Source organism: Glandiceps talaboti, chromosome 20, assembly GCF_964340395.1.
Source record: "Glandiceps talaboti chromosome 20, keGlaTala1.1, whole genome shotgun sequence".
Classification (NCBI taxonomy): Eukaryota; Metazoa; Hemichordata; class Enteropneusta; family Spengelidae; genus Glandiceps; species Glandiceps talaboti.
The window spans coordinates 3,541,779-3,566,955 of NC_135568.1; the positions used below are offsets into that span (position 1 = coordinate 3,541,779).

Sequence of the window (25,177 nt, forward strand, 5' to 3'; positions counted from 1 at the left end):
AACTTGAAATATTTTTTTCAAAATTTTCCACCTTCCCTTTAATACCAGTTTCATAATAGTCCAAGTTATCAAAATCCAACTGCTTGTCAAGAACATCAAAATTTCCCCAACCTGCTATCAAAATTTCTCAACCAGGAACCTTACATTTATCCTATTTTCCTGCTTATTAGCTGCAAATTATCAAAATTTATGATCAACATTCCCCTACCTGCGATCAAAATTTCTCTACCTATTTAAATCTGTTTGGTTATCAACATTTTCCAATATCATAATGAACATAAGATTCGTGAGTACAATGGCGGGTTAGCTTGGGTTAGTTGATATCTGCCACATACATGTACACCTGATAACACTTTGACATATGGTCATGTGATACTCAATTACATGCACATTCAGTTTTTAATGAATATTTGGCAATTTACACAAAAATACAATCTAGCTGTGATCAATAAATTATACTTTATGACACCACAAAGTTCATATTTGTATATGACCTATCGTCTTATTTACAATTTTAATAGTGGCAGAAAGTGAGCAGTACATAAATTCTGACAGATAACTAGTAAAGCCATTCTGAGATGGAATTTTAATAGCTAGCAGATAACAAACAATACATACATCTCAATAACCAGTAGATATATCAACAGAAAAATTTTGACACTTGGCACATTTGAAGCATCAGAAATTCAATACGGAAATTTTGATAACACTGCTTTGACATAAGCCTCACCCCTAATTTCTAAATATAATGATCCAATCCCATTCTTATATTCAGTGGATTAATCTACTTGCTCAAACTATAGGGATGAATGTGTTACTCTAAGAGTACACTCTTCAACACTGATATTTCTTAAACAGTACAAAGTTTTTCATCATTTTTCGAATCTGACCGTTTTTTGGGGGTTTTTTTTACTATGACCATACACAACGTGTGTAAAATATGAGGTATTGTTCAACCCTTATCTGGCGTCTAAAATCACAAATCATACGAGTGCTAGGTGATAGGGTGGCACGCTGTCATATAATACAGACTACCATAAAGTCTTTCTCTGAATGGCATGCTAAAGTTCAATCGACAATTTTTCCTAATTTTTCCAAATTTGCATTTTTGTATGATGTTGTAAGTGATATTCATATGGTTAGCTTTGTTTTTATAGCACATTTATTTAGTTCAATCAATGATTTTTCCTAATTTTCCAAAATTTGCATTTTTGTGTACGACTCTAGCTTGTCGTACGACAAATTTTGATTATGTGTTATCAATTTCCCATATTCAGATGTTTGACTAGTACACTAATTCACATCAATGTTTGCCATTTCTCTCAACATATTTAGACTACTATTACTTATTTCACTCCAGAACTAGCAAAAACAAAAAATTCTCAGTGAAATTTACACTAGAATGTTATTTCACTCTGATACTAGCCATTCCTCATAAAATTTACATGTTAAATATGTGAAGGAAACTGATACTGTATATCATTGATATGGACATGTCAAACACTCTGTAGCTGGCTATAAAATATACATGACCCTTCCTGCATTTACGGTGACAGTATTAGACAATGAATATTTCAAATTATAAGTGTTCAAATTCCTTTCCGTTCTGTCACATTTTTGAGCGATTTCAGTTTTTCCCAAACAAAGCATTTTTTTTCCAAATCATCAAATTTAATTAGATTTCCTCTTTTTTTTAAAATTTATTTTCATTTTGTTTTCTACTCCTTCATATTTTTAGGAGATTTCAGTTTTTCCCAAGCAAAGTATTATTTTACAGGTATCTTTAATTTTCAAATCAATTTTTTTGTTGAATTTTTCCACGAGAACAGAAATATGGTGCATGCAATACCTCTAAGTATCAGCAAATTGAAACAAGTCAGAAAATGTCGAATGAGGTATACGCATCATCCATGAAGAAAATATTGCTTTTATTTGGAAGGCACTAAGCCTGATGTATAAATATTAAATGTATGTATGTCTGAATAGAATCACAATAACTGAAAATATAAATAATGTATTTTCCTAATCCTAAACCTGTCTATCATAATACAAGACTGTGCCAAATCCAATATTCCAATAACACTTACGGTACTATTTTTTGGTCACAATGAATTTGTTAATTTGAAGATAAGAATTGAGGAATGAGAGATTAAATTTATTATGAATTCACACTTTTTTTATGAAGATTGAGAGAGTATTGAATACTGCATGGAAAGGAACTGTTCACCAACCTGACAAAGAAAAACACATGAATTTTGTTTAATTCATTAACGTTTTTACCAGGTGGTGATGTTCATTTGATGGTAAGAAATGGGCGGGGAGGGAGTTTTTCAGCTCCCACACTAACATTGGATAAAGAGGGAGTTTTTCAGCTCCCATACTAACATTGGATGAGGAGGGAGTTTTTCAGCTCCCATACTAACATTGGATGAGGAGGGAGTTTTTCAGCTCCCATACTAACATTGGATGAGGAGGGAGTTTTTCAGCTCCCGTACTAATATTGGATGAGGAGGGAGTTTTTCAGCTCCCGTAGTAACATTGGATGAAGAGGGAGTTTTTCAGCTCCAAGATTAACATTGAGTGGGAAGGGCGTTCTTTAGCTCCTACACAAATATTGTCCACTTCATGACACAGGAGAACAGAAACACACCCCAAACCAAACATGACAAAGTAGACACAGTAATTGTAGTGCTGTTTATTAATATGTACATGGGGTGGGGTTGGGGGTGGGGGTGGTGGTGTGGTGGGGTGGGGATGCTGCAGAGTCCATTTAACAGTAAGAATGGGGTTAATATTATTAACCTTCTACCCTAAAAATCTCTGTTCTCATTTCGCTTTCTTTCATCAAGTTAATAGTAATCCTGATATTAACTACACAGCTGTGTAATAGTATTACCATTACAGTACAGCTGTCTTTCACATCACTTTAAGGCTATCTTTTCACCTTCAACCTTGGCATGGCTTAAACTGTAGATCGACAAGCCTTTCGGCAAGTATCCAGTGTAATGAATACTAACGACCATTGTCCATTACATGGTGCATAATAAAGATTTATGGGTGGACTCCTTCAACTTAACATTGGTCATGAAATTGAGTGTTTGTCACATTTCGTAATTAATTAAAATTAACAGGATGAAGGAAGGACATCTGATAATGGTAGGTTGTATAACTATTTCAGGGATACTCATAGACATGACTTTGAACATGAAATTTGCACTTTCTCGCATTTTGCTGCCTGTTTTTGAAATAAGAAAGTGCGAAAAAACAACATCTGGGCAGTCAGTGCATAATATTGTACAAATAAAATTTAATTGATGTTTTTATCACTAAAATCCACTTTAATCGTGGAACACACTTTTAAATGTCAACCTCAGTTTTATCTAACTACGTACATTTTTATCTACCTTTTTATATACCCCAAATGAACTAACACTTAACCTGTACACTACTCAATACTTATTTCCTAATTTAAAATCATTCCTTGTTTCTGTTTAGTGACAAAATATTCACTATTTTTAACAAAAATACACAAAAATCTAATTTACGATTTAGCATATATCAACTCAAATGCAAAAAAAATTTGAAAGCAAATCCAAAATTTTCACTGAGAACATCGTCTCTGATTAGAAATTTTCAAAATTTTACAGTTTCTAACAAAAATGTTAACATTTTTGCGTTGACAAAAAGCAAATTTACATTTTAGACTATATCTACTCAAATTTAAAGTTTGGAAGAAAATCTAAAATTTTCACTGAGAACATCATCTGTAATCAGAAATGTTCATTTGATGCTATGAACCCAGAGAGTCTATGAATACTCATTCTCATTTCGAATATATTTTGAATACACACACTGGTAACAAATTATTTCCTATTAAACGTTTCTACTTACAATAATGACTACTCATTTTTCAAGGTAACTGAACTATTGAGATTCTCATTAAATTTTTTTAAAGGTTTGGTGTATTTTTAGACATTTCTAAATACATTTATAGTCAAAACATTTTTGAAATTCTTCTAAAATAAAATGATAGAATGATACTTATTTATTGAGGTGATTGAATTTTTTACATTCAAACCAAAACGTGTCATATATTTTTACTCATTCAGATTACATTGAATTCAACTTGTGCATTTTTTAAAAAATTCTTTTAAAAATCTACACGTAATATAGTGAGTATTTTTTCACCCTGGAAACTGAGAATAATGAAATTTTGAAGCATACATGACTAAATTGAGTATTTTCAGTTTTCTAAATATTTCATTGCTTTTGCCAACAGAATTTTGAAGATCTCACCAAAATTTAAAATGTCCACAGTAGTAATTTTCAGTTACTATTTACTACATGTATATCTTGAACACGAACATCTATATACAATGTCTACCTTTGTCAAACCTTTATTGGCATGCAAAGTATTCTCTACTGAACTATTAAGATGGTGTTAGATTTCAAAAGGAATTAGTCTGGGAAGACTTTTCAGCATATTACAGCGAATATCTTTTCAGAAATTTAATACCATCTTCATCTCAGTCTCATCATTTTTTGGAACAAAGGAACCATCTTTCATTCAAATGACAAAATCAAGATACTACTTTGCATTCTGATATTTTCAATTTGCATATAGATTGTATGCAAATTTCCCCTGAACTATGACCTTGTTTAATCTCAATTGACCTTTGACATTTCCATGTATTCCCTGCTGTGCTCTTTAGGTTATGTACATGCAGTCTATTTGCAAATGTCGGTTAGCGTGAGATGTGGGTCCTGTATAAAATTGTTATATACCAACATTCCGTAGGGACGTCTTATATAAATGACATTATCAGGTCTTTTAACATGCCATCCTGTCTTGTTGCTTTATTAGTTAAGCAGACAGGGTGGGTTTTTACTGTGTTTTTTTATTCCTAGCTACAAAAAGACGTCTGATGAAATTTCCTATGTACTCAAATATAATTACAGTGAGAAGTCATACAAGGAAATAACTAACAAAATAAGTAACAGAGCTCAGCTATATTTAACCATGGTTTTCGGAACCCTGGAAAGCGAGAGAGGAAATAATTTATACTCATCAAGGTTTCTTACACTCAATCACCATTTTGAAAAGACTTCCCCTCTCTCCCTCCTTAGGGGGTACTGATAGAGGTATTTTTTTCTAAAAGTCTTCTGTAACAAAGAGTCCTATGTGACTCAAATGCATGCACCTATGATTGAGTATAGAATTGCACCGTATCATTTGACTCTAACATGAAAATCCATGCACATGGAAAATTGACAATTTAACAGAATTGTTCATGATCTAAAAGAAGCCAATTTTCATTATAACTCGTTTAATATAATATGAAGGGAAATATTTCCAATAAGTCAAAACCGACTGTTCAAAAGAATCGATGAATGAAGGAACATGTCAACCCTGGGAGTCACATGTAGTGTAATAACATAGAAGAAACTGCATACTATGAAAGTAATTTCTACTGACCTCGGATGCTCTTTCATAAGCTTCACATTGAGTTTCACAACTCTACATATTTGATAATTATTGTGTAAGGCAATGAGGTTCTAAACTGTTTCTCTCCAGCTTGATTTATGTTTCCCCAAGTACAATACACAAAATCAGCCCACAACACACCCCTTAATGATACACTCACACAATGTGGAAAAAAAATTTCACATATCTTTTGAATCTGATGAGAAATTACAATCACGGTTTCATTTTTGACTTGATATGATCAGAACATCCATGACTTAGCAGACATCAGATTTGGGACTATGTAGAACAACTTGTATACCCACTGCAGTATTGATACAAATAAGATCTAAACTATGGAGCCTAAACCAATTCCTGTCCATACCCTAACCCTAGCTGTAACTCCCTAGTTTGAATATAAATGTGTAACTATTGTACAACCGGTCCAATGTTCTACGTTCTTCCCATGTATTGTAAATACAAATCATGTTTGAACTAGGGAATCGTATCTATTCCTATCTTTTACTTAACCCTAACTCCCTAACTTGAAAACAAATGTGTATCTTTGTCCAGTTGGCCCACTGTTCTACGTGCTTGCCACACAGTACCCAATTTGAATATCAACTTTATGCTAGGGAGTGTAACAGTATCCTTACCCTAACCATAACTCCCTAGCTTGACAACAAATGTGTATTTATTGTAGTCGATCCACTGTTTACCATACTTGCTTCACTTCCCAATCCATCTTGTCATTTTTGTGAGGGAAAACATATTTGCACACTACACATGTAACAGTTATCAATCAAACATCACAACCCCATCTATTTTATTAAACACAGATATGAGTTCTAACTGCCGCTAGGCACATCTCATTGCAAACACTGGCCATATTTCATCATATTCAATTCCCTCCTGCCGTGGCCAGGCATATACAGACCCAGGGTAATCACCAAGATATAACTGGTAAAAGCGATTATCTAAGTTATTAACCCTTTCATGACTGGAGACGAGTTTTAAATAATTTTGGGACCCAATTTATATGAATATTTTCATAATTACAATAATATTACTTTATTAGGAAGTAACATTTCTTTAATTCCAGTCTAAAATGAAGCTGATATATGCCAAAAACTTACATAAAAACAAGAATTTTGTTCAAATAATTTTGGCGGCAAAGTTTTCAGTACTGAATGGGTTAATTGTGTTGTAGCAGACAGAAAGTGATAGTTTTGTAATGGTCGCACAGCATGTACACTAAACAAGAGCATGAACTACAGACACGACATAGTCAATTTCACAATACCGTACAACTTTTCTGTTTGATACAACCATGCAGAAACCAACAAGAAACTGGACATGCTACACTTTAAGATAGCAACATTGAATGAATACAGTTTCTTGCTACATTTTGTCTAAGTGAAATGAACTACACATGCCACCATACAGACACCACATGAACACTGCAAAGGACAATTTATATGCCCTTCATCGGGTGTCTGATACTAAAAAAACATTGGCGCCCGAATGTCTGCATGGAGTTGCAATACATTTAAATGGTTTGTTTCATTTAGACTAAATGTAGCAAAAAATGTGATCTTGCTATTGAAGTCTGGCATATGCAGTTTCTTATTGGTTTCTGCATGGTTGTATCCAACAGAAAAGCTGTGAATGGTGTTGTGAAATTCACTGTAAATAAAATATATATTTTTAATGGCAACCATTCATGTAGTACGGAGGTAATATGCCAGAACGTCTTTTGCATCATTTCAACCAGAGAGTTTGCCATCTCACTAACTTGGCTCTTTTCTAAAATTATGCTTTTTGGTGAATATTTCTTGCATGTTATCACTGGCAACTTTGAATCTTTCGGTTTTTTTACTATTCTAGTACTTCTAACTTTGGTATTTGAAAACAGTATAAATAACTTACTTTGGTGACTTCAAATCTCTGTGAATAATTTTATGCAAATGAAGATAGTTCATTCCATTGGCAATTTGTTTAGTCCACTCCACCATCAGATCCGGAGGAATTTCCCTGCCTTCCCGTAGCACTTCATAAAGCTGACCATAGGGACAATATTCCATAACAATGCAATAGCATGGTGCTTGTACACATACACCCCTGTGTAAAAAAAACAACCAAATACATTAAAATCAACATTTACTACCTTTCAAAATGTGCCACCAAGGGACCTCAGCATATGAACTTTTAAACACATCATTTTTTTAGCTACCGATTAGTCTGTATTTCTGTACAAATTTCTCTATTTTTGTGGATCATGATATGATACATAATTTTCAAATATTCAGCTAGCAAAGTCAAAGAGGTTTTATTTGTGGAAGGATGGGAACAATTAACTAAACCTTGCTTTTCGCTGTGGTTTCACATCATGAAATGAAACACATGCAACTTTCACAAGTTGATGATCCCCACCCCACCCACAGTTCCAAAACCGTCACATAAACATAATGACTATCCGTTCTTTTCTGAAGTATCCATTCTTTTCAGAAGTATTAAAATAACCACTTAATTTTGTAATCATTCACATAATACAAATATAAATATTTTCATATCATATTGATTATATTCAAAATAATTCAAAGTACACTTAAAGTAATTTTCATAATTAGATTTCCTGAGAATTGTTAATTATGGAAAAAGTACATGACAGATATCCTGAAGTGGAAGTCAGGATCTTTCACTTTTAATCTCTTGGAATACATAACTCAAAAAATTCATCAAGGATGCCAAAGGGAAGAGAACCTTTCATTTGAAATTTTTTTTTTTTGAAAAATTCATCGACATGGAAAAAATAGTTACAGACATCCACTAGAGGATTATAAAGTTTTGATGAATTCACTGAAACTCTAAAAATTCATAAAGGGATGTCAAAAAGGAAGGAGAATCTCTCATTTGACAAAAAATACTTAAAACGTTGGATAGAGGTCAAATAAAACGGTTTCTCTGCTATGTAATTCCTGTTATTAAAGACTTGTGAACGGCCTTCACTTGTTGACAAGAACATCCATCAATTTATCAAGGAAAGCCTGGCACATATCACTGGAATTGTTCTCTTTCACAGTGTGAAACCCTGTCAGGAAATAAGTCCTCATTTACACAGCCAATATTACATATGATATCATTACTTTTAACAATCCGTCCTCTACAGATTATATACATTTTGACATTTTCTTTGTACTACGAACAAAACATAAGGAGCAACAAATGAAGGGAAAATGGGAGTATTTTAATTTAGATTTTGACATTTTCTTTGCACTATGAACAAAACATAAGGAGTAACAAATGAAGGGAAAATGGGAGTATTTTAATTTAGATTTTGACATTTTCATATTTTATTTTCTTACTACCAACAAAACATACAAGAGACAAATGAAGGAATAATGTGCATTTTTTTTAATTATATAAATTTTGATCTTTTGTTTATAGTACAAGAAATATTCTTGCGTCGGGGAAATGTAAATAATTGAACATGTGAAACATTTTCCTTGAATAACAGACATTTTGACATTTTCTTTGTTCTATGAATATAACATTAGTAGTCACAAATGAAGGGATAATCGATAGTTTTTTAATTATATATTCATTTTGGTGGTTTTTTATATATTACCAACAAATATATGAGAGATGTAAGAAAACCCCAGATAATGGAAAGTCTTCTTCAATTACACATATTGATGTACAAATAAACATCAATACAGCCAAGCACTGTGCCCCTCAACGACAATGTGATGTATCACTGATACATTCATTTTCTTGTGATTCATCAACATTTTGGGTTATTCCATCAGTAAGTTTAGAATGACTACAAAATCTGATTCCACAGCAACTTTTTTTTTTTCAAAATATTTGTTTCCTTCAGTCTAAAAAACGTACTTGATGGTGACTCAGTTTAGAATGACTAGAAAATCTGCTTCCACAGCAAGTAAACAACAAATTTTTTTTCTTCAAAAAATTTGTTTCCTTTAGTCTAAAAAACTTACTTGATGGTGACTAAATTTGGATGACTAAGTTTACGTAGATGTCTAACTTCTGTTTCCCCTTTGTCTTTAACTTTCTTGACAGCAACTTGTTGTCCCTTGTAACCACCTAGAAACACAGCTCCCTGTGCACCACTACCAAGCCATTGTAGTCCACAAATATCTTCAAATGGAATTTCCCAGTCATCTACAACATTCACAAAATAAATTAACAATTTTTTTACTAAAATGATATTTTTAATATCCTTCCTTCGATGCAAATATCTTCAAATGGAATTTCCCAGTCATCTACAACATTCACAAAATAAATCAACAATTTTTTTACTAAAAATGATATTTTTAATATCCTTCCTTTGATGCAAATATTTCGATATTTCATAAATGTTTATTATTCAAAATTAACAGATTTTGTGCCTGTCATGATTAATATAAATATTATTTAAGATAAATGTAAAATTTTTGAGCACAAATATCAAATCTGTTCAATTTCAATATTTCTTATCTATCAAGTTAAACAACAACCTAAACTTGCAAAATGATCAACTTTGATCATAAACGTATATGTCACACATAGTCTTCTGGCAAACACTGCCTGATTTTGGCTGTAACAGATAGTATATGTATTGGTTCAAGAAATAGACTCAGTCCAGCTACGACAATTGAAGTTAAAAGACTTGGGTTGGAGTACATCTAAATGTTGGCAAAGTGTGAGGTAGAAATTAAAGATGTCTCGACCAGTCACTATAATCTTCTGATGATCTTTATTAAAACCGACGTTTCGGCAACACAACAGTTGCCTTCTTCAGGGTAAAATTCGAATATATTCCTGGATGGTAAACTGACACAACTTTCAATGACGTTAATATGATTCAGAACCTTTAATACAACAAACAGTTTTATTCAGGTCTTTGAACCATATATAACTGCACTACAAACACTCTCCACTTTCACTAAATTGCCTGGCACCGTAACTATGTGCCCTTTATCAGCACATACCATCTTCTCAGTTTCTTACTGTCGTTATCTACCACTAGACATAACGAACACCTGCAAGGACCCAGTAAAAATCCACCCCAGCTATAATATTAAAATGTCGACCTCTGACATGGATAATATTATCTTAGGAATGTGCTACATGAAGTTGCTATAGTAACAAGCACTATCACTTAAGTCAGCTGTATAAACAGGATATGGTAAAGAATTCAAAAACAGTTTTTGTGACAAAGCTGCCAAAAAAGCGTTACTGTTCTTGTTTATGAAAATCAATGTACAGGATGTCCTTTCTTTGTATAAGAAACTATTTCCAAATAACAGGGGAAGGTCAAATCACACTTGAGACAACAAAGTTTTTAAACTGGCCACCCCCACTTTGTCTTTGTCTTGGATTATTCCTATTGTATTCTCTACAACAGGTGACACTACTATGAAGCCCTAGGGGTTGTTACGGTTATAATCTCTTACCTTGGGCAAGTTTTTCAGCCACAGCAGTTTTACCAATGATAGTCCAAACTGGTCGTAGACATCCCCAGATACCTTCTAAGAACGTTGTTCTACGTTGAGGTTGAAAATTAACCTGTATTGCAGGTGCGGTTTTGACTTGTACCTCACTACCTCCTAGTTTTCGGCCGTCGTTATCGGTTAACTTTGCAATTGTTGGAACGGTTGAGGGCACTGGGGTCTTTAGATCTATCTCATCACAGTCATCAAGGCACAACACACTGTAAGAAAACAGATAACACCCTCAGTATAAACATCAGATCACCCCCTAAATTGGTGAAGAATGGAATGATCCTACAAAAAGTAACGGATTATTCCACAGCAAAACAATATTTGGGGAGGCACACTGCTACTTATATAAAATACTTGGAGCTACTTGGTATAACGTCTAATGAGCATTTTTAGCAAAAATCTTCACAGAATTCTCTTTGTATATTGGACTAAAACATTTATTGATTCAAGTCTACCAAGGTCCTCACAAACTGGACTTTGCAAAAATCTTTACAAAATTCTCTTTCTGTATTTGGCCTGCTTTCAAGTTTACCAAGGTCCTAACAAATTAGTCTAGATGCTACAAATGGTATCTCTTCAGAAAGATCTTGAGATAGATATGCACTAGACTCTCGCAAACTGGACTGTGGACAGAAGTCTCAATCTGCACACACCATGGATAGATCGGGCAAACATTTGCCATAACAAAAAGTTGGTATGTCTTGGCTGAGTTGTAAAAAATTCTTGACATATCTGGATGACAGACAGGTTAAGTAACTCAATAAAAGTGTTGGTATGTGATATGAATTATCCTAGTGTCAATAGGTTATAGTCTATCATATCTGATTATCTGATATATGACATGCAACCATATCCACCAGGCTGGTTCGCTTTCCATTTGCAACTGTACTGAAAGGAAAATAATTCCGAGTCAATTATTGCATTTTGCGGTGTTTTTGTTAAGGATAGTAAACTAAGCACGTAAAATCTACCTGTGTTCCAATTCCCCGGGTATTTTACCAGGGTTCCCCATCAAAATTCTGATACATGGTATGGAAAATTTTGCATTCCCAGACCTTAGCAACAATACAATTTTGTTCTGCAGGTGACTGTTTTGAAGGTTTCTTTATTTTTCAGCTCTAAAAACTTTCAATCATACTTATCAGTGTAACTGTAATCTAGTGCTATCCATTGAATAAAATCTGAAGATCACTTTAGAAATGATTCGATACCACAAGTAGATCTAGACTACTGTAATTTTGAAGGACTAACACTACTACACTATTTCACTATCCTAACTGTAGCCTATCTGTAGACTTGAAGGACTAACACTACTACACTATTTCTGCTATCCTAACTCTAGCCTAGCTGTAGTCTTGACGAACTAACACTACTATTTCAGCTATCCTAACTGCCATTTTGATTTTTTGAATTTTCACCCATCCTCAAAAAATCAAAATATCAGTTAGGATAGCTGAAATAGTGTAACATCAGTGCTTCACGCCGATCAGATAGGATATACTCTATATGGAATTGGGAAAATTTGACAAGATCTAGCTTGATATCCATGTTTTCTTATGCCAAGTGATAATGGTTCAATATCCATGTTTATGATGAAACATAGTTCAAGGCTACATTGTTAGTCTCTCTGTTAGCCTGAGGTTTTTTCATGTGAACACTCCACGACCAAGACTACATGCTGGTAGTATCACTGGTACACTGGAGACTTGACTATCTGACTTGTCATACTGGCTTACTGAATGATATTTTCAAACCAGATAGCCAAATTCTCTGAACTATAACTGGGTATTTTTTTAACATTCCTGATTTGGCACTTACTAGTCATTAATCTAAAACTTGACAAATCTGATTTAGATTTTACTCTAAAACTTCGGAAATTCGATGCAAAGACATGTTTTCACTCTAAAACTTGACAATTTTGATGGTAAAGCTATTTCTACAGGTCATAACATGACAATCTGAAGTGATGACATCAGCATACGTGTACTAATGATACAGAATGAGACAAGCTTTCCAACTTTTATCTTTCATATCTAGACATATGACAATTCTAGGTTACACAATCCTGAATTATTGGGTGACCTTTGAGCATGACTTCATCCCACACACCCACATACTAATCACATTTTGTTTTGTTTATCAGAAAATGTACAAAATTGTCAGTTGCTAATTTTTAAGTGTTTGTTTCTTCAACAGCAGCTTTCAAGTAGTTTAGTGCTATCCTTCATTTAATCTTTCAGATCTTTTTCTTTTTCTTCAGATTTGACTACCTTCGCCTCCAGACTACTTTTTCAAGGGGCTAGCATGTCTATGTTGCTAAGTCTGTGACACGTTGCTTACTGGTGTGTAATGCGACAAACCCATCAAGTACACAGGCTATCCAGGGACTGAATTTATAACGCAAACACAACCAGAAGACATACTCTTTCAATATTTATGAACTGATCTACAAATGGAAAATCAGCGAGGAACCACTCTTCCAACATAATATTTCAGCTGAAAAGACACATACAGATCAAATATAATTTGCATCAAACTCAGATGTGTTAGCTAGTAGATTACACAATATTTTATCCCCAAATTTTTTTGATCTGTACTCTTGGACATTACCTCTTTGTAGTCAGACAAATCTCACCACCGTACAGGAGCTTGTAAAATATTTTGAAAATTTTGCCAACATAAAATTGCCATTTATGTCAAAGATTTGAAATTCAAAATTTTCTGGGAGATATGAACAATACTGTGCACACATCATTACATTAGAAACATTTCCATGTTTGTTGGCCTTAGCATTAATCTAAGATATTTATATCATCTATGAACAGCATAAATTTTAGCCTGTACTTCCACATATCTATCACCAGTATTACTAAATACTTTGCAGATTGTAGAGATTCCTGGCTACCTAACGATGTAGAGCACTTCAAAATTGTTTGACAAAAATATGTTTACAATAATACAATGTTGCCCTTGTGGTGACATTGTTCCATTTTGGAATATTTGAGGAGTGTATTAAAACATCAAGTATTTGTACAATAACCAGTAGCCTACCTTGAAAGACTAATACTTTATATTTCAGCTATCCTAACTGTAGCCTACCTGTAGTCTTGGAAGACTAATGCTACTACACTATTTCAGTGATTCTAACTGTAGCCTACCTGTAGTCTTGAAAGACTAATGCTACTACACTATTTCAGCTATCCTAAGCCTACCTGTAGTCTTGAAAGACTAATGCTACTACACTATTTCAGCTATCCTAAGCCTACCTGTAGTCTTGAAAGACTAATGCTACTACACTATTTCAGCTATCCTAAGCCTACCTGTAGTCTTGAAAGACTAATGCTACTACACTATTTCAGCTATCCTAAGCCTACCTGTAGTCTTGGAAGACTAATGCTACTACACTATTTCAGCTAGTAACTGTAGCCTACCTGTTCTACACTATTTCTGCTGTCATAATAGCCATTTTTTATAATTTTTGATCATGAGCGAAAAATTCAAAAAGTCAAAATGGCAGGATAGCTGAATATATAGCAACAGTCCATCAAGACTACAGATAGTTGTACTCAGTAGAGGAAAAGGAAGTTATTTAAAATAAGGCCGTATTTATGATACCTATTGGTATTTTGATTTTGGGATCACAAATTGTTCACAAACAATGTTTGCCATGTACTAGATGTAGTAAAAAAAATGTCAACATGGTGAAAGAAAATTGTCTTCAAATGACTGGCATAACAGCTTTCAGCCTCAGCACATAAAGTGTGTACAACACTGCACAGCAGGCAGCTTTGAGCCATGGAATTACTGTCGTCTGCATATGAACAGTATTTTTGCTTTTTGGTTGGGGAATTCTCGTAACAGATGGGGGTATCTGGCGATCCATACCATGTGCATAATTTTGGTTGGGAACACCAGTGAAATGCCTCAGGAACTCATTAGATTTCTATCGCAAAATCATTAAAAGAAGTATACCAAACATCACTAAAAACAGCTTTTACGGTATGGTATGGAATGCAACACTACAAAAACGTCAGAACTCAAAAACATGATTTCAAAACTGATAATATGTGAATTACGAAAACCCCTACATTGTATTCTAATATATACGTATTTTGTACTTGTTGTATTGCACGTAAAAATCCAAGAGTGCAATGTCCCAGGGTCCCAAGGATAAATGTTTCAATACCCTGCTATTGACCTTTGACCTTTTACAGGCAAACATCTGGCAAGTACAGTCAAACCCTGGGCTATGCGTATACATTGTTACTGCACTGAATTCCAATGTGTTACTAGTTACAAACAACAACTTAGTAATAGTGTTTCAAAATAATGTGACTGATTTTCACAGTTTCTGTTTTCATGATATGATATTTCTAAGGCATATTTGTCAAAATTAGCTTATCTTGCTGCCAAGTGCAGATACGTTTATATGCAAATATGTACTATGGCCTAATTCACATACTTCCAAGTCATATCCTCAGAAACAATAAAGGCATATTGTTTCATTCTGGGTTTGTGCCATGGCTTTGTTTTCCAAGGTTTATTTGAAATCTGCATACTGAAATTCACGGGTTCACAATATATTAAAACTTATTAATCATACAGTATCTACAGAGTAACTTTATTAATCATACAGTATCTATATAAGACTTGCGTATTAAACCTACATTTTTTTCTTTTTGGATTATTTTCAAACCTTACCAAGTATTGACTGATCTCAAACAAAGTTACAAAACATAATCTGTAGTCGTTTGTTTAGTCTTTGGGCTTTCCTTTCAGATAAATCTTCCTAATCCGAACACTGCTTAATATGGTAGGTAAGTCTTACCTTTTAGAGAAATCTTCCTAATCCGAACACTGCTTAATATGGTAGGTATGTCTTACCTTTTAGAGAAATCTTCCTAATTCGAACACTGCTTAATATGGTAGGTATGTCTTACCTTTTAGAGAAGTCTTCTTTATCCGTACTACTGGTTAATATGGTAGGTATGTCTTACCTTTTAGAGAAATCTTCCTAATCCGAACACTGCTTAATATGGTAGGTATGTCTTACCTTTTAGAGAAATCTTCCTAATCTGAACACTGCTTAATATGGTAGGTATGTCTTACCTTTTAGAGAAGTCTTCTTTATCCGTACTACTGGTTAATATATTGAGAGTAGCTGGGCTATGTCTGCTATCAATTGGTTCATCTTTGCCTTTGTCGTTACCACTACAACCAACGCTACTGCTCCCATCAGACGTCGACATCGTTGCCATTTTACAATGACACCGTGTCTGCATTACCTACAACTAGAATAGGAAAAGAAAAATTCAGGTTGATAAAGAAAAAATTTGATAATTTATTCAATATTATGCAAATAAAAGGTTGCTACTTGTAAAGGCACACTTTCTACGGTACATTACCTATAACTAGACAGGAAAAGAAAAATTCAGTTTGATACAGAAAAATCTTGATAATTTATATCAAATATTATGCAAAGTAACACTTCTAAGGTTGCCACTTGTAAAGGCACAGTTTCTATATTACCTACAACTAGAAAGGGAAAGGGAAATTCTGTCAGAGAAATATTGAGAAAAATCTTGATATTTTCTTCAATATTATGCCAGAATAAATATTTCTCATGTTCTAACAGTTTATATTTATTCAATATTATGCAAAAAATAAAGAAAGTAATGCCAATATTTATGTAATATCATGCAAAATTATACTTTTCTTTTGAAAGACCTGATGTGGTTAATATAAAATTTGATGAAAATTCAGCAAATTTTGCCAGATTTTGTTCAGGAAACACCAGAAAATTGATAGTGCCTAGAAATTTCTGATGAAAAGACTCCCACTAAATTAGTAGACTTCACATAAAATTTCACGTAAAAAAACTGAAATAATGTACCTTAATTTTATCTAATCTTAGACTATAAATACACAGAGCTCAAATTTTCATTGTCCAGAAAAATACTGACCAGTTCATAAGCTAATTTGAAATATGCTAATTAAAACATTTGGGTGGTTGGTGTTAACCAATCAGCTCGCACGATTTTATCTTCTGACAGGGATTTTGTAGGTATTCATAGTGGCGAATCGATGCAAATACGTACAGTGCAATAAACTGTTAACGTCCTTGAAACAGTTTTGCAATAATATAACAAAATCTATCTCAAAAGAATCAATTTTATTATTTTTAGATGAACAATTGCTGCCCGGAAATGCCAAAATTGAATAATTGTCCCTTTTCACGAACGTTGCATACAATGTACGATGAAATTACCCTATTTTCATAATCAAGATTTAAAACACCTAAGGATGTGTCACTCAAGGTTTTCATTCTGAAATGGTGTGACTGCAAAAATGTCTGCCTTTGTTAGCATTTTTTTGTTCCATGTTGGAAGCACGTTCAATCTACCAGCTTATCCTTGACAGGAATTGCCTCCGAAATCGTCATTAAATCTACATGAAACCTGATTCAAATTTTATTTTAGATTTGTCCTACTACATAGCTTAAATTCTACAATCTTTGTCAACACAATACCTCTAAAATCTCAATAATTTCACTTTACTAAATTTTTCTTCTAAATTACTGATAAAATATGTAGCAAATGGAAAATTTGTCAATTTTACGACATTTTATTGTTCATTTCACATCTTCACAAAAAAACAAACAGATTTCTTGACTAAATATACTAAGATTGTAAATCTAACCAAATTTCTTTGCTTTTTCTTTTTTATATTCCACAACAATAATTAGCTAAAACACATTATATTTATGAAAATCAAGCTTACAAAATCTCCAGCAATGTCTTATTCCACTGTCGTCCATCTTTTTTTCATACTCGGAGTGTGCATACTCCATTTTCAACTACGTGTCCATACATAATTCATTACCCTACAGCACTTGCCATTATCATACCTCACACTCACAATTTTCTTGTCAATATTAACCACATTTATAACATATTTTCTAAAATTTCTTTACTTTTTGACCTATTCATGCCAAACTTTTCACCATTTTGGTTTATTTACTCTGTATTTTAGCAAATTTCACAGAAAATTGAAAATCCTAAGAATGACCATTTTCAAGTCTGATGGAAATATAAAACTTCAAAATTACAATGAATATAAATTATAAAATTACTGCCTAACTTATCCCATCAAATTTGTCATTTTTTTTTTCTAAAATAAAATCTATAAATTGCTATAAATTTTCATCTCACATAGTATGATTTATTTTGTGCCATTTAATTTGACCTTGTCACAAGTACACACAGTAATTAACCTTCACACCTTTTAACAACAGAAACTGTGAACATTTTACTAAATATACCATTCTTACTCTCAAAATAGCTCATTTATACAAAATTATGAATGTTATTTTCAATTTGAGAAGCAAAACATTGCAAAAATACGAAATAGATAAATGAAATTCCTCGTTTTAACTTCACGACTTTTGACAGAAATTATCAAATTTTCATCAAATATAATATTCACATTGTCAAAATAGCTCATTTATACAAAATTTTGATTCATACATAATATTTTTTAATTTTAGATCCAAAATGTTGGATAAAATAAATACAAGGAAAACAAAATTAACATTTTAACATTCACACCTTTTATCAACAGAAATTTGTGAAATTTTTACGAAATATAATATTTGCATTATCTAAATTTACACTACAAAATTATATCATTTTGAATTTTAGATGCAAATTCTTTCAAAACATGAATATACATACAAACAAAATTCTGTTTTAATCTAATAATTTTACATCCTGGTAACACCAAAAGATGAAATCCAAGGAAAAGAATGTGAGCCTTGTGTAAATTTAATTATAATTTTAAAGAAGAGAGCATACAGAAGCTTTCAGAGCTGAGAGATTTTATCTACTTACTGCCCATATCAATTTACTAGACACATAGTACAATGACAGCTGACACATAAATGAACTAAATGTAAAATGAAAGATATTTTAATTACTTCCCAGAGTATTATCAGAAATATCTATCCTTATTAATTATGCAAACAAAACTGTCACGAGTCCAAGCCTCAGGACTGAGAATAAAACATTAAAATCAATTTCAGTACAGCGCTTTGTCTTTCAAATCAATAGGTAACAGATTATATCTTGCATGTGAAATTACCTTATTTTATTTCATTCATGATTTACACACTGTAAAATTTATTTTTTATATATCTCTGACAGCAAAGTAAAATTACTCGTAAATTATGAATTATTTGCCCAACATAAGCAGGTGATCACGTTATTCATCTGTCATAAATCTTGCCCTGAACTGTCTTTGCTGTTGTTGTACATATTGTGTTGATATATTTTATCATACCAGGGGGATAAATATACATTTCCTTCAAAGTCTATTGACAGTGTAACATAAACGTGACACTTGCCTGTCAAATATGGTCAAAAAAGAAATAAATTCCCTCATGATAAGAAATGTCACAAATTTCAGAATTTTTTTTTTTGAAAATCATGAGACTAGTGAATACCTTTTTTAGGCAACACTGGTCTATCAAAGTATGATATTGTGCTATGAATATAAGTAATATTGGGGGGGGGGGGGGTTAAGATAAGATTAGTGAAGTGCCTGGCTGGATAAATATAGCACACATCTTATGCATGTATCTCCCATGCATAAAGATAATTTCCCTAAGGAACGCCAGTATTTCTAATATCAATAGTTTATCTGTAAATGCATTTATTTTAGTGGTTCTATCTCTAGCTGGTCTGTGTACAGATGTATGCATATGGGCTATATGTAAGTAAAATTGTTCACAATATTTTAGTATTTCTACATCTACCCGGTCGTTGCTCACATCTACTCAGATGTACCTAGAATGTACACTTATGCAGTTACATCAGCCTTAACATATACGCCTATTATCTACATTGTATCTACCTATCTTATCAGTCTTTTGGTACATTCCTATTGTTTTCCTTGAATTGTGGATTAGTTCACTTTAGGAATAGGTAAATGTAAAATGTTGATGTGTAAATGCAGTCAGTAATTTTATTTGGATAAACTACAAGGACTATATTTACTGTACAGATTTTTTTTAAGTTCATTTTAAAATGCAATAAATATAATAATAAAAAATAATGAAAAAAAAATGCCTAAATAACAACTTTCTCCATACATGAATTGTACCAAATACAAAAAAAAAAAAAATCAAAAAAAAAAAAATCTTCAAATCTAGTTTGTTGTGCTGAACACTTGGAGACTAAAAGAGAACCGGGTCACACTAAAGCCAATCATGAATTGCCAAAAAAAAAGAGATTGTTTCTTGAAAAACTTTGCGTTGAAAAGTTGCAAACATGAGATGTTGGTCTGCTGTTATATTAGGCAGGATCTTGTAGTTGAATGTGGGTTGTTGTTACAACAGGAAGTAATTATCATTACACAAAGGAAGAAGTAGGCAGCTATTAATGGTCCTAGTACAATCTCTGCATTATCAATTGCATATCGAAAAAAACATTTTTCAGATCATAAGTATAGTTTCAACTTTTTATTCATACAACGTGTACACAATATCAAATGTTGATGTTCCATATTATTCAATAAGTGAAAGTTCATGAACAGTTCAAGTTTTGCACAACAGCATGTGCCAGTTTTAGCAAAGTTCATTTCACATATTCAGATATTAGTTTCCAATTTTTTTTCACACGACACATGTATATAATTTGTAAATTTTGATACCCACTCAATTTGAGTCAAAGTTCTTGAAAAGTTGTTTGTCATACCAACATGTGCCAGTTTTTGACAGAGTTCAGTTTTTGACACAGTTCATTTCATAAAACGTGCAATTGCACACACAATTATAGCTGTTACTAGAATTATAGTAGCTGAAATGAAATGGTTACTATAGAAGTGTGATAATGGATGGCAACATTTACCCTTTTTGTCACTACTCATTTAATAAAAAACATGTTTTTCTAATGTAAAAGGATTCTAGATGAGGTACAGTTGAACGCGTGATATTTTATCATTACAAGTATTCATACATCAGTTTTATAGTACAGTGTATGGTTTAAGTTTTCTTTCATTCAAGTATCACTTATAGTTTCTTGTGAGAATTAATGTTTTGAAGAAGACATTTTGTAGTCTTGAATGTATGGAAGGTGAGATTGTCACACTTACAAATAATGTAATAATATAGTAAGTAACAGGCATGAACAGAAATTGTTGAACAAACATGGCACTGGGTGGTGGTGGTGGGGGGGGGGGGGAGGGGGGATACTATCTTGCCTGGAGTTTTCAAACAGAGCAGGAAAAGTCTTTTTCAAATTCAACAATTTTCCTCTACATGTATACTTTTAAATGAAAATCCTGTAAAAAAAACATGAGAATTTAAAGTAGATTTTTGTTACCTGCTTCTAACCATCATAAAATATTTTGACACCTGAAATTTTGGGGGGAGGGGGGGAAGGGGGAAGGGGGGAGATGGTGAAAGACATAAATTTCAACTGATACTAATGGATACCCATACTGTTATTAAATAACAAAATGGTTTTATGACTGACAGATGACAGTGAGTCGACTGACACAGTTTCAAATGACACTCCATGATACATAGTTGCTTTCAAAGACACTGACAAAAACATCTGGAGTAATTTTGGATGTTATGTTGTCACAGAGTTAAAAGAATGTCTCTTGTTAATCAAATTGAATCATTTGTTGTTCTATGTGCCAGACATTGTTGTCTCTTTAAATATCTTAGAACAATAACCTGTTAAATACTCTGTAACAGTACAGTGAAAAACAAATACAATTGTCACCTGTGGTATTTTCTACACCTGGACTGGCAAATGGAAATCATTGTTAACTGACTTAAATAACCCATTCTTAATAATGTACAGTACACTTAAAACCTTAAGTTCGAAAATTGTAATTTAAAAATTATTCATGAAAGACAAACTTATATCAACAGAAAACCTGAACAACAATTTTAACAACTGTCATTGTGTCATTGGACACATCTAATGTTTTACAAACAATCATACATACATACCGTTTTGTAAGTATGTTTTCTACTCTGGGGGTCGATTCATATTTTGAGTCATACAATTCTTAGGACAGTGAACCGGTTTTACGGTGATAGGTGATACACTATTGGTTTCGCTCCATTTTTATTTTCGCACTCACTACTATTTTATCTATCGACATGCCATTGTCAAAGTCGACATCCCTGTTTTGCCTTGGTTTACATTTTAACAACACGTACAAAAGAAATAACATTTGATGTTTTATGTTAGCATGAATCGATCTCTAAATGACAAATTTACTTCAATGTGCCCTCCTTTTTCCAAGGTCAAAAAAAGTCGAACATGGCGAGTACAAATACGACTATATGTGTACATCTATCTCTACGTGTTCATCGTAATATATACAAGTACCGCATAAAATGGCCGACGATATAGGGAGACACACCAATCTTAAAAGTATAGAATGTTTTCCTACATAATATACAGTTTTAACTAAAATTGGTAGAAATACTTACCTATGGTGACACCTGAAGATACAAAAGGCAAGGAAAAACAAATCCACAATATTTCCCGGCAATCATCCAACAAACACTCGCTTTTTCTCTTCGCTATGGCTTCTTCTTTTGGATATCTATTAATTTTGGCTGTTGTAACAAATGTGTGTCTTCCTTGTGACCTCCTAAATGAAGACTAGTTATACCAATATGATTCTTCCAAGTTAAGAACACAACCGATATTCTTGTCAGATGTTAAACAATGTGTAAATATATGTCCTTTTCCGCTGCAAAATTCCAAAATCTGTAACATTTCCGCTATTAAATTTACCGAGAGGAGGAGTGTAGATGCTGGCAAGAATAGCAATCATGTGATCGAGCAGCTACTAATTATAGAATTTACGTCATCTACGTCATGATGACCCATAATGCATTGCTTTCAACTACGCGAGTGTCCTCATTCGATATAGTGAATCACCTTTTCACTGGAAGCAAATTTAATAAAACAGGTTGAGGTCGCAATGAGTGGGCGAACACTTCGATCGAGGAAATTCCTATGAATTCCATTGATAAGTAATACCTGTATAGATTATAGTCGGAGTCATAGAGACAAAAGTTCTACATACCTCGTATGAATGACTGAGTCAACTGAAAGGCAATATTTGGCCCACGCCGAGCCGTATTCAATAGCTTCGATTGAAAAATAAGTTCAAGAAAAGGGGAATCAATGACTGTACGTTTAATATGTTTATTGCTACAGAGAATGTACTCGCCCGTGAAAAAATTGTAAGTTCTGACGGGGCACGCGTGATTATCTTCATCTGTTAGCTAGTCATGTCAGCTTACGTTGCACATATTTCGTACAAATTTATTTAAGTTCGAGTTATATATCTCTGCCAATTTTATTACTAAAATCAGTCTTCATTGCAATCAACGTCTTACATCAAGTGACTTTTTATATCAACTTTTTAAGCCTGAAAAGAAGTAGGGCGGGAGGAGGCGGGTCTTATATTCGTCTTTCCTCTGCCACTCCTGAGTCCCATTCAATAACTGGTAATTACTCATTGTTGGTGTTCCTTATTCGATTTCCTCCTTCTTCCTTCAAATTTGTAAGGGACTAGACGATCGCACGATGTAACACCAGCTCAATAAACCAATGACCACTAGTGGTCTGAGAATAAACGAACCGTTGGGAGGGGGGTTCTGGCGTCAATGCGATTGTTAAACTTCATTTTCGCACTCAGCTAACCAAATTTCGAAAGCTTTCACGCCTTCAATGATGACAGAGTTTTTACTAAAAGTGACTTCTAAAATAATGTGATATACTGTAGTACATACAGTGCTGGATTTCTAATAGTATTTTTATGTGTTTACCATAATGTTTTTACATTGTATAAACCGCTACAATTTTCATCATGGTTTACATGATTGATAAGTCGATATCGCACTCGAGAACGTTTTTTAACGTTCGTTTAGGGAGAGGGGAGGGGGAGGGGAGGGGGAGGGGAGGGGGTTTGTCCTAATTTAAATTAACGAAGTTTGCAGTGAGCTTGTGCGATGACGTGACATGTGCGATCGTCACTGAACTTGTGTTCCGTTCCATAATGTACTGACCCGAATTCTAAGGGATGGGCAAGGAGGAATTCGTACTTCGTAACCGGGCCAATTTCATTTTTCGTAAACAATTGTAAAACGTTGGAATAAATTTAGCCCGTACAATCGTATTGAATGGTCGACGTACTGCGAAATGAATTGTTTATTGTACAGTTTAGCCCTTACAGGGGGGGGGGGGCATTCACTATAAATCTGGTTTAGCTTTTTGCAATGTATTGAGCTACAAACACAGACTTAGTTAATATTTAAAAAATTAAAAAGAAGAAGAAAAAGCAGAATTTTAAAAGTGTAAGGTGTGTTAACATGTTGGTCAGTAAGGCATACTTTAAACAGCCTGAATGGCTCAGAATATCAATTAATTAAAGTCAGAAGGAAAGTTTGAAACATTTGTTTTATTAAAGTTCCCAATTTTCAGCAATAAACAGTAATTTTTGCTCTGATATGCGCTCGTGGGATCGCAATCTTGACGTTGTGATTTTCAAAATCATGTCGTAGATGGCGTTATTGAAAACCATTTCACCAGCAAGTACTAGCATGGGCATCATGGAACAATAAAGCTAAGATTATGAATATTTATAATCTAATAACAATAGTATGTAATACAAATACGCGTAAACAACGTATGTGCGTGAAACTGACAAGTATGAAGTGAGTGGACGATTGTGACTGTATTTTTGCAATAAAGCTTACTGATGTGTATTTTCAGTGTTCACCTCCTTCCTTTGATGTAATAATGTCCAGATTCAACGAGAATATCTATACCTTACATCGACGTTGGTGGCGCACTTTCAAAACGAAGCGCGAACGCGAGCAGACGATCGATATTTTGTTGCGTTGCTAGGAAGGACGAGGAAGCGCTCTCATATTCATATGAAGACAGGGTATGAAATCGCTCGATGTAAGGTAAACCAGGAAGCTACCGTGTAACGGCGGTGGTACGGGGACATGGTGTTGTTCTACGGTGAGAAAGACTAGGTTTTCTGGGGTTTCAAGTGTTTGTATTGATATTCTCGTTGAATCTGAAGATTATTACATCAAAGGAAGGAGGTGAACACTGAAAATACACATCATCAGTAAGCTTTATTGCAAAAATATACAGTCACA

General features: G+C 33.4%; 1 protein-coding gene across 1 annotated transcript in view; it reads right to left on the bottom strand.

The window, feature by feature from the left end:
• LOC144450913 (mitogen-activated protein kinase kinase kinase 13-like) overlaps window positions 1-22,816 on the bottom strand; it is a 46,220-nt gene extending 23,404 nt beyond the window's left edge. The window contains exons 1-5 of the mRNA XM_078141674.1: window positions 22,481-22,816; window positions 16,081-16,262; window positions 10,924-11,180; window positions 9,466-9,649; window positions 7,394-7,585 (exon numbers count right to left, since the gene is read on the bottom strand). Coding sequence (XP_077997800.1) covers window positions 7,394-7,585; window positions 9,466-9,649; window positions 10,924-11,180; window positions 16,081-16,253 — 806 coding nt within the window. The 5' untranslated portion in view covers window positions 16,254-16,262; window positions 22,481-22,816. The remainder of the gene's footprint in view (window positions 1-7,393; window positions 7,586-9,465; window positions 9,650-10,923; window positions 11,181-16,080; window positions 16,263-22,480) is intronic.
• Between the last annotated feature and the right edge of the window lie 2,361 nt (window positions 22,817-25,177).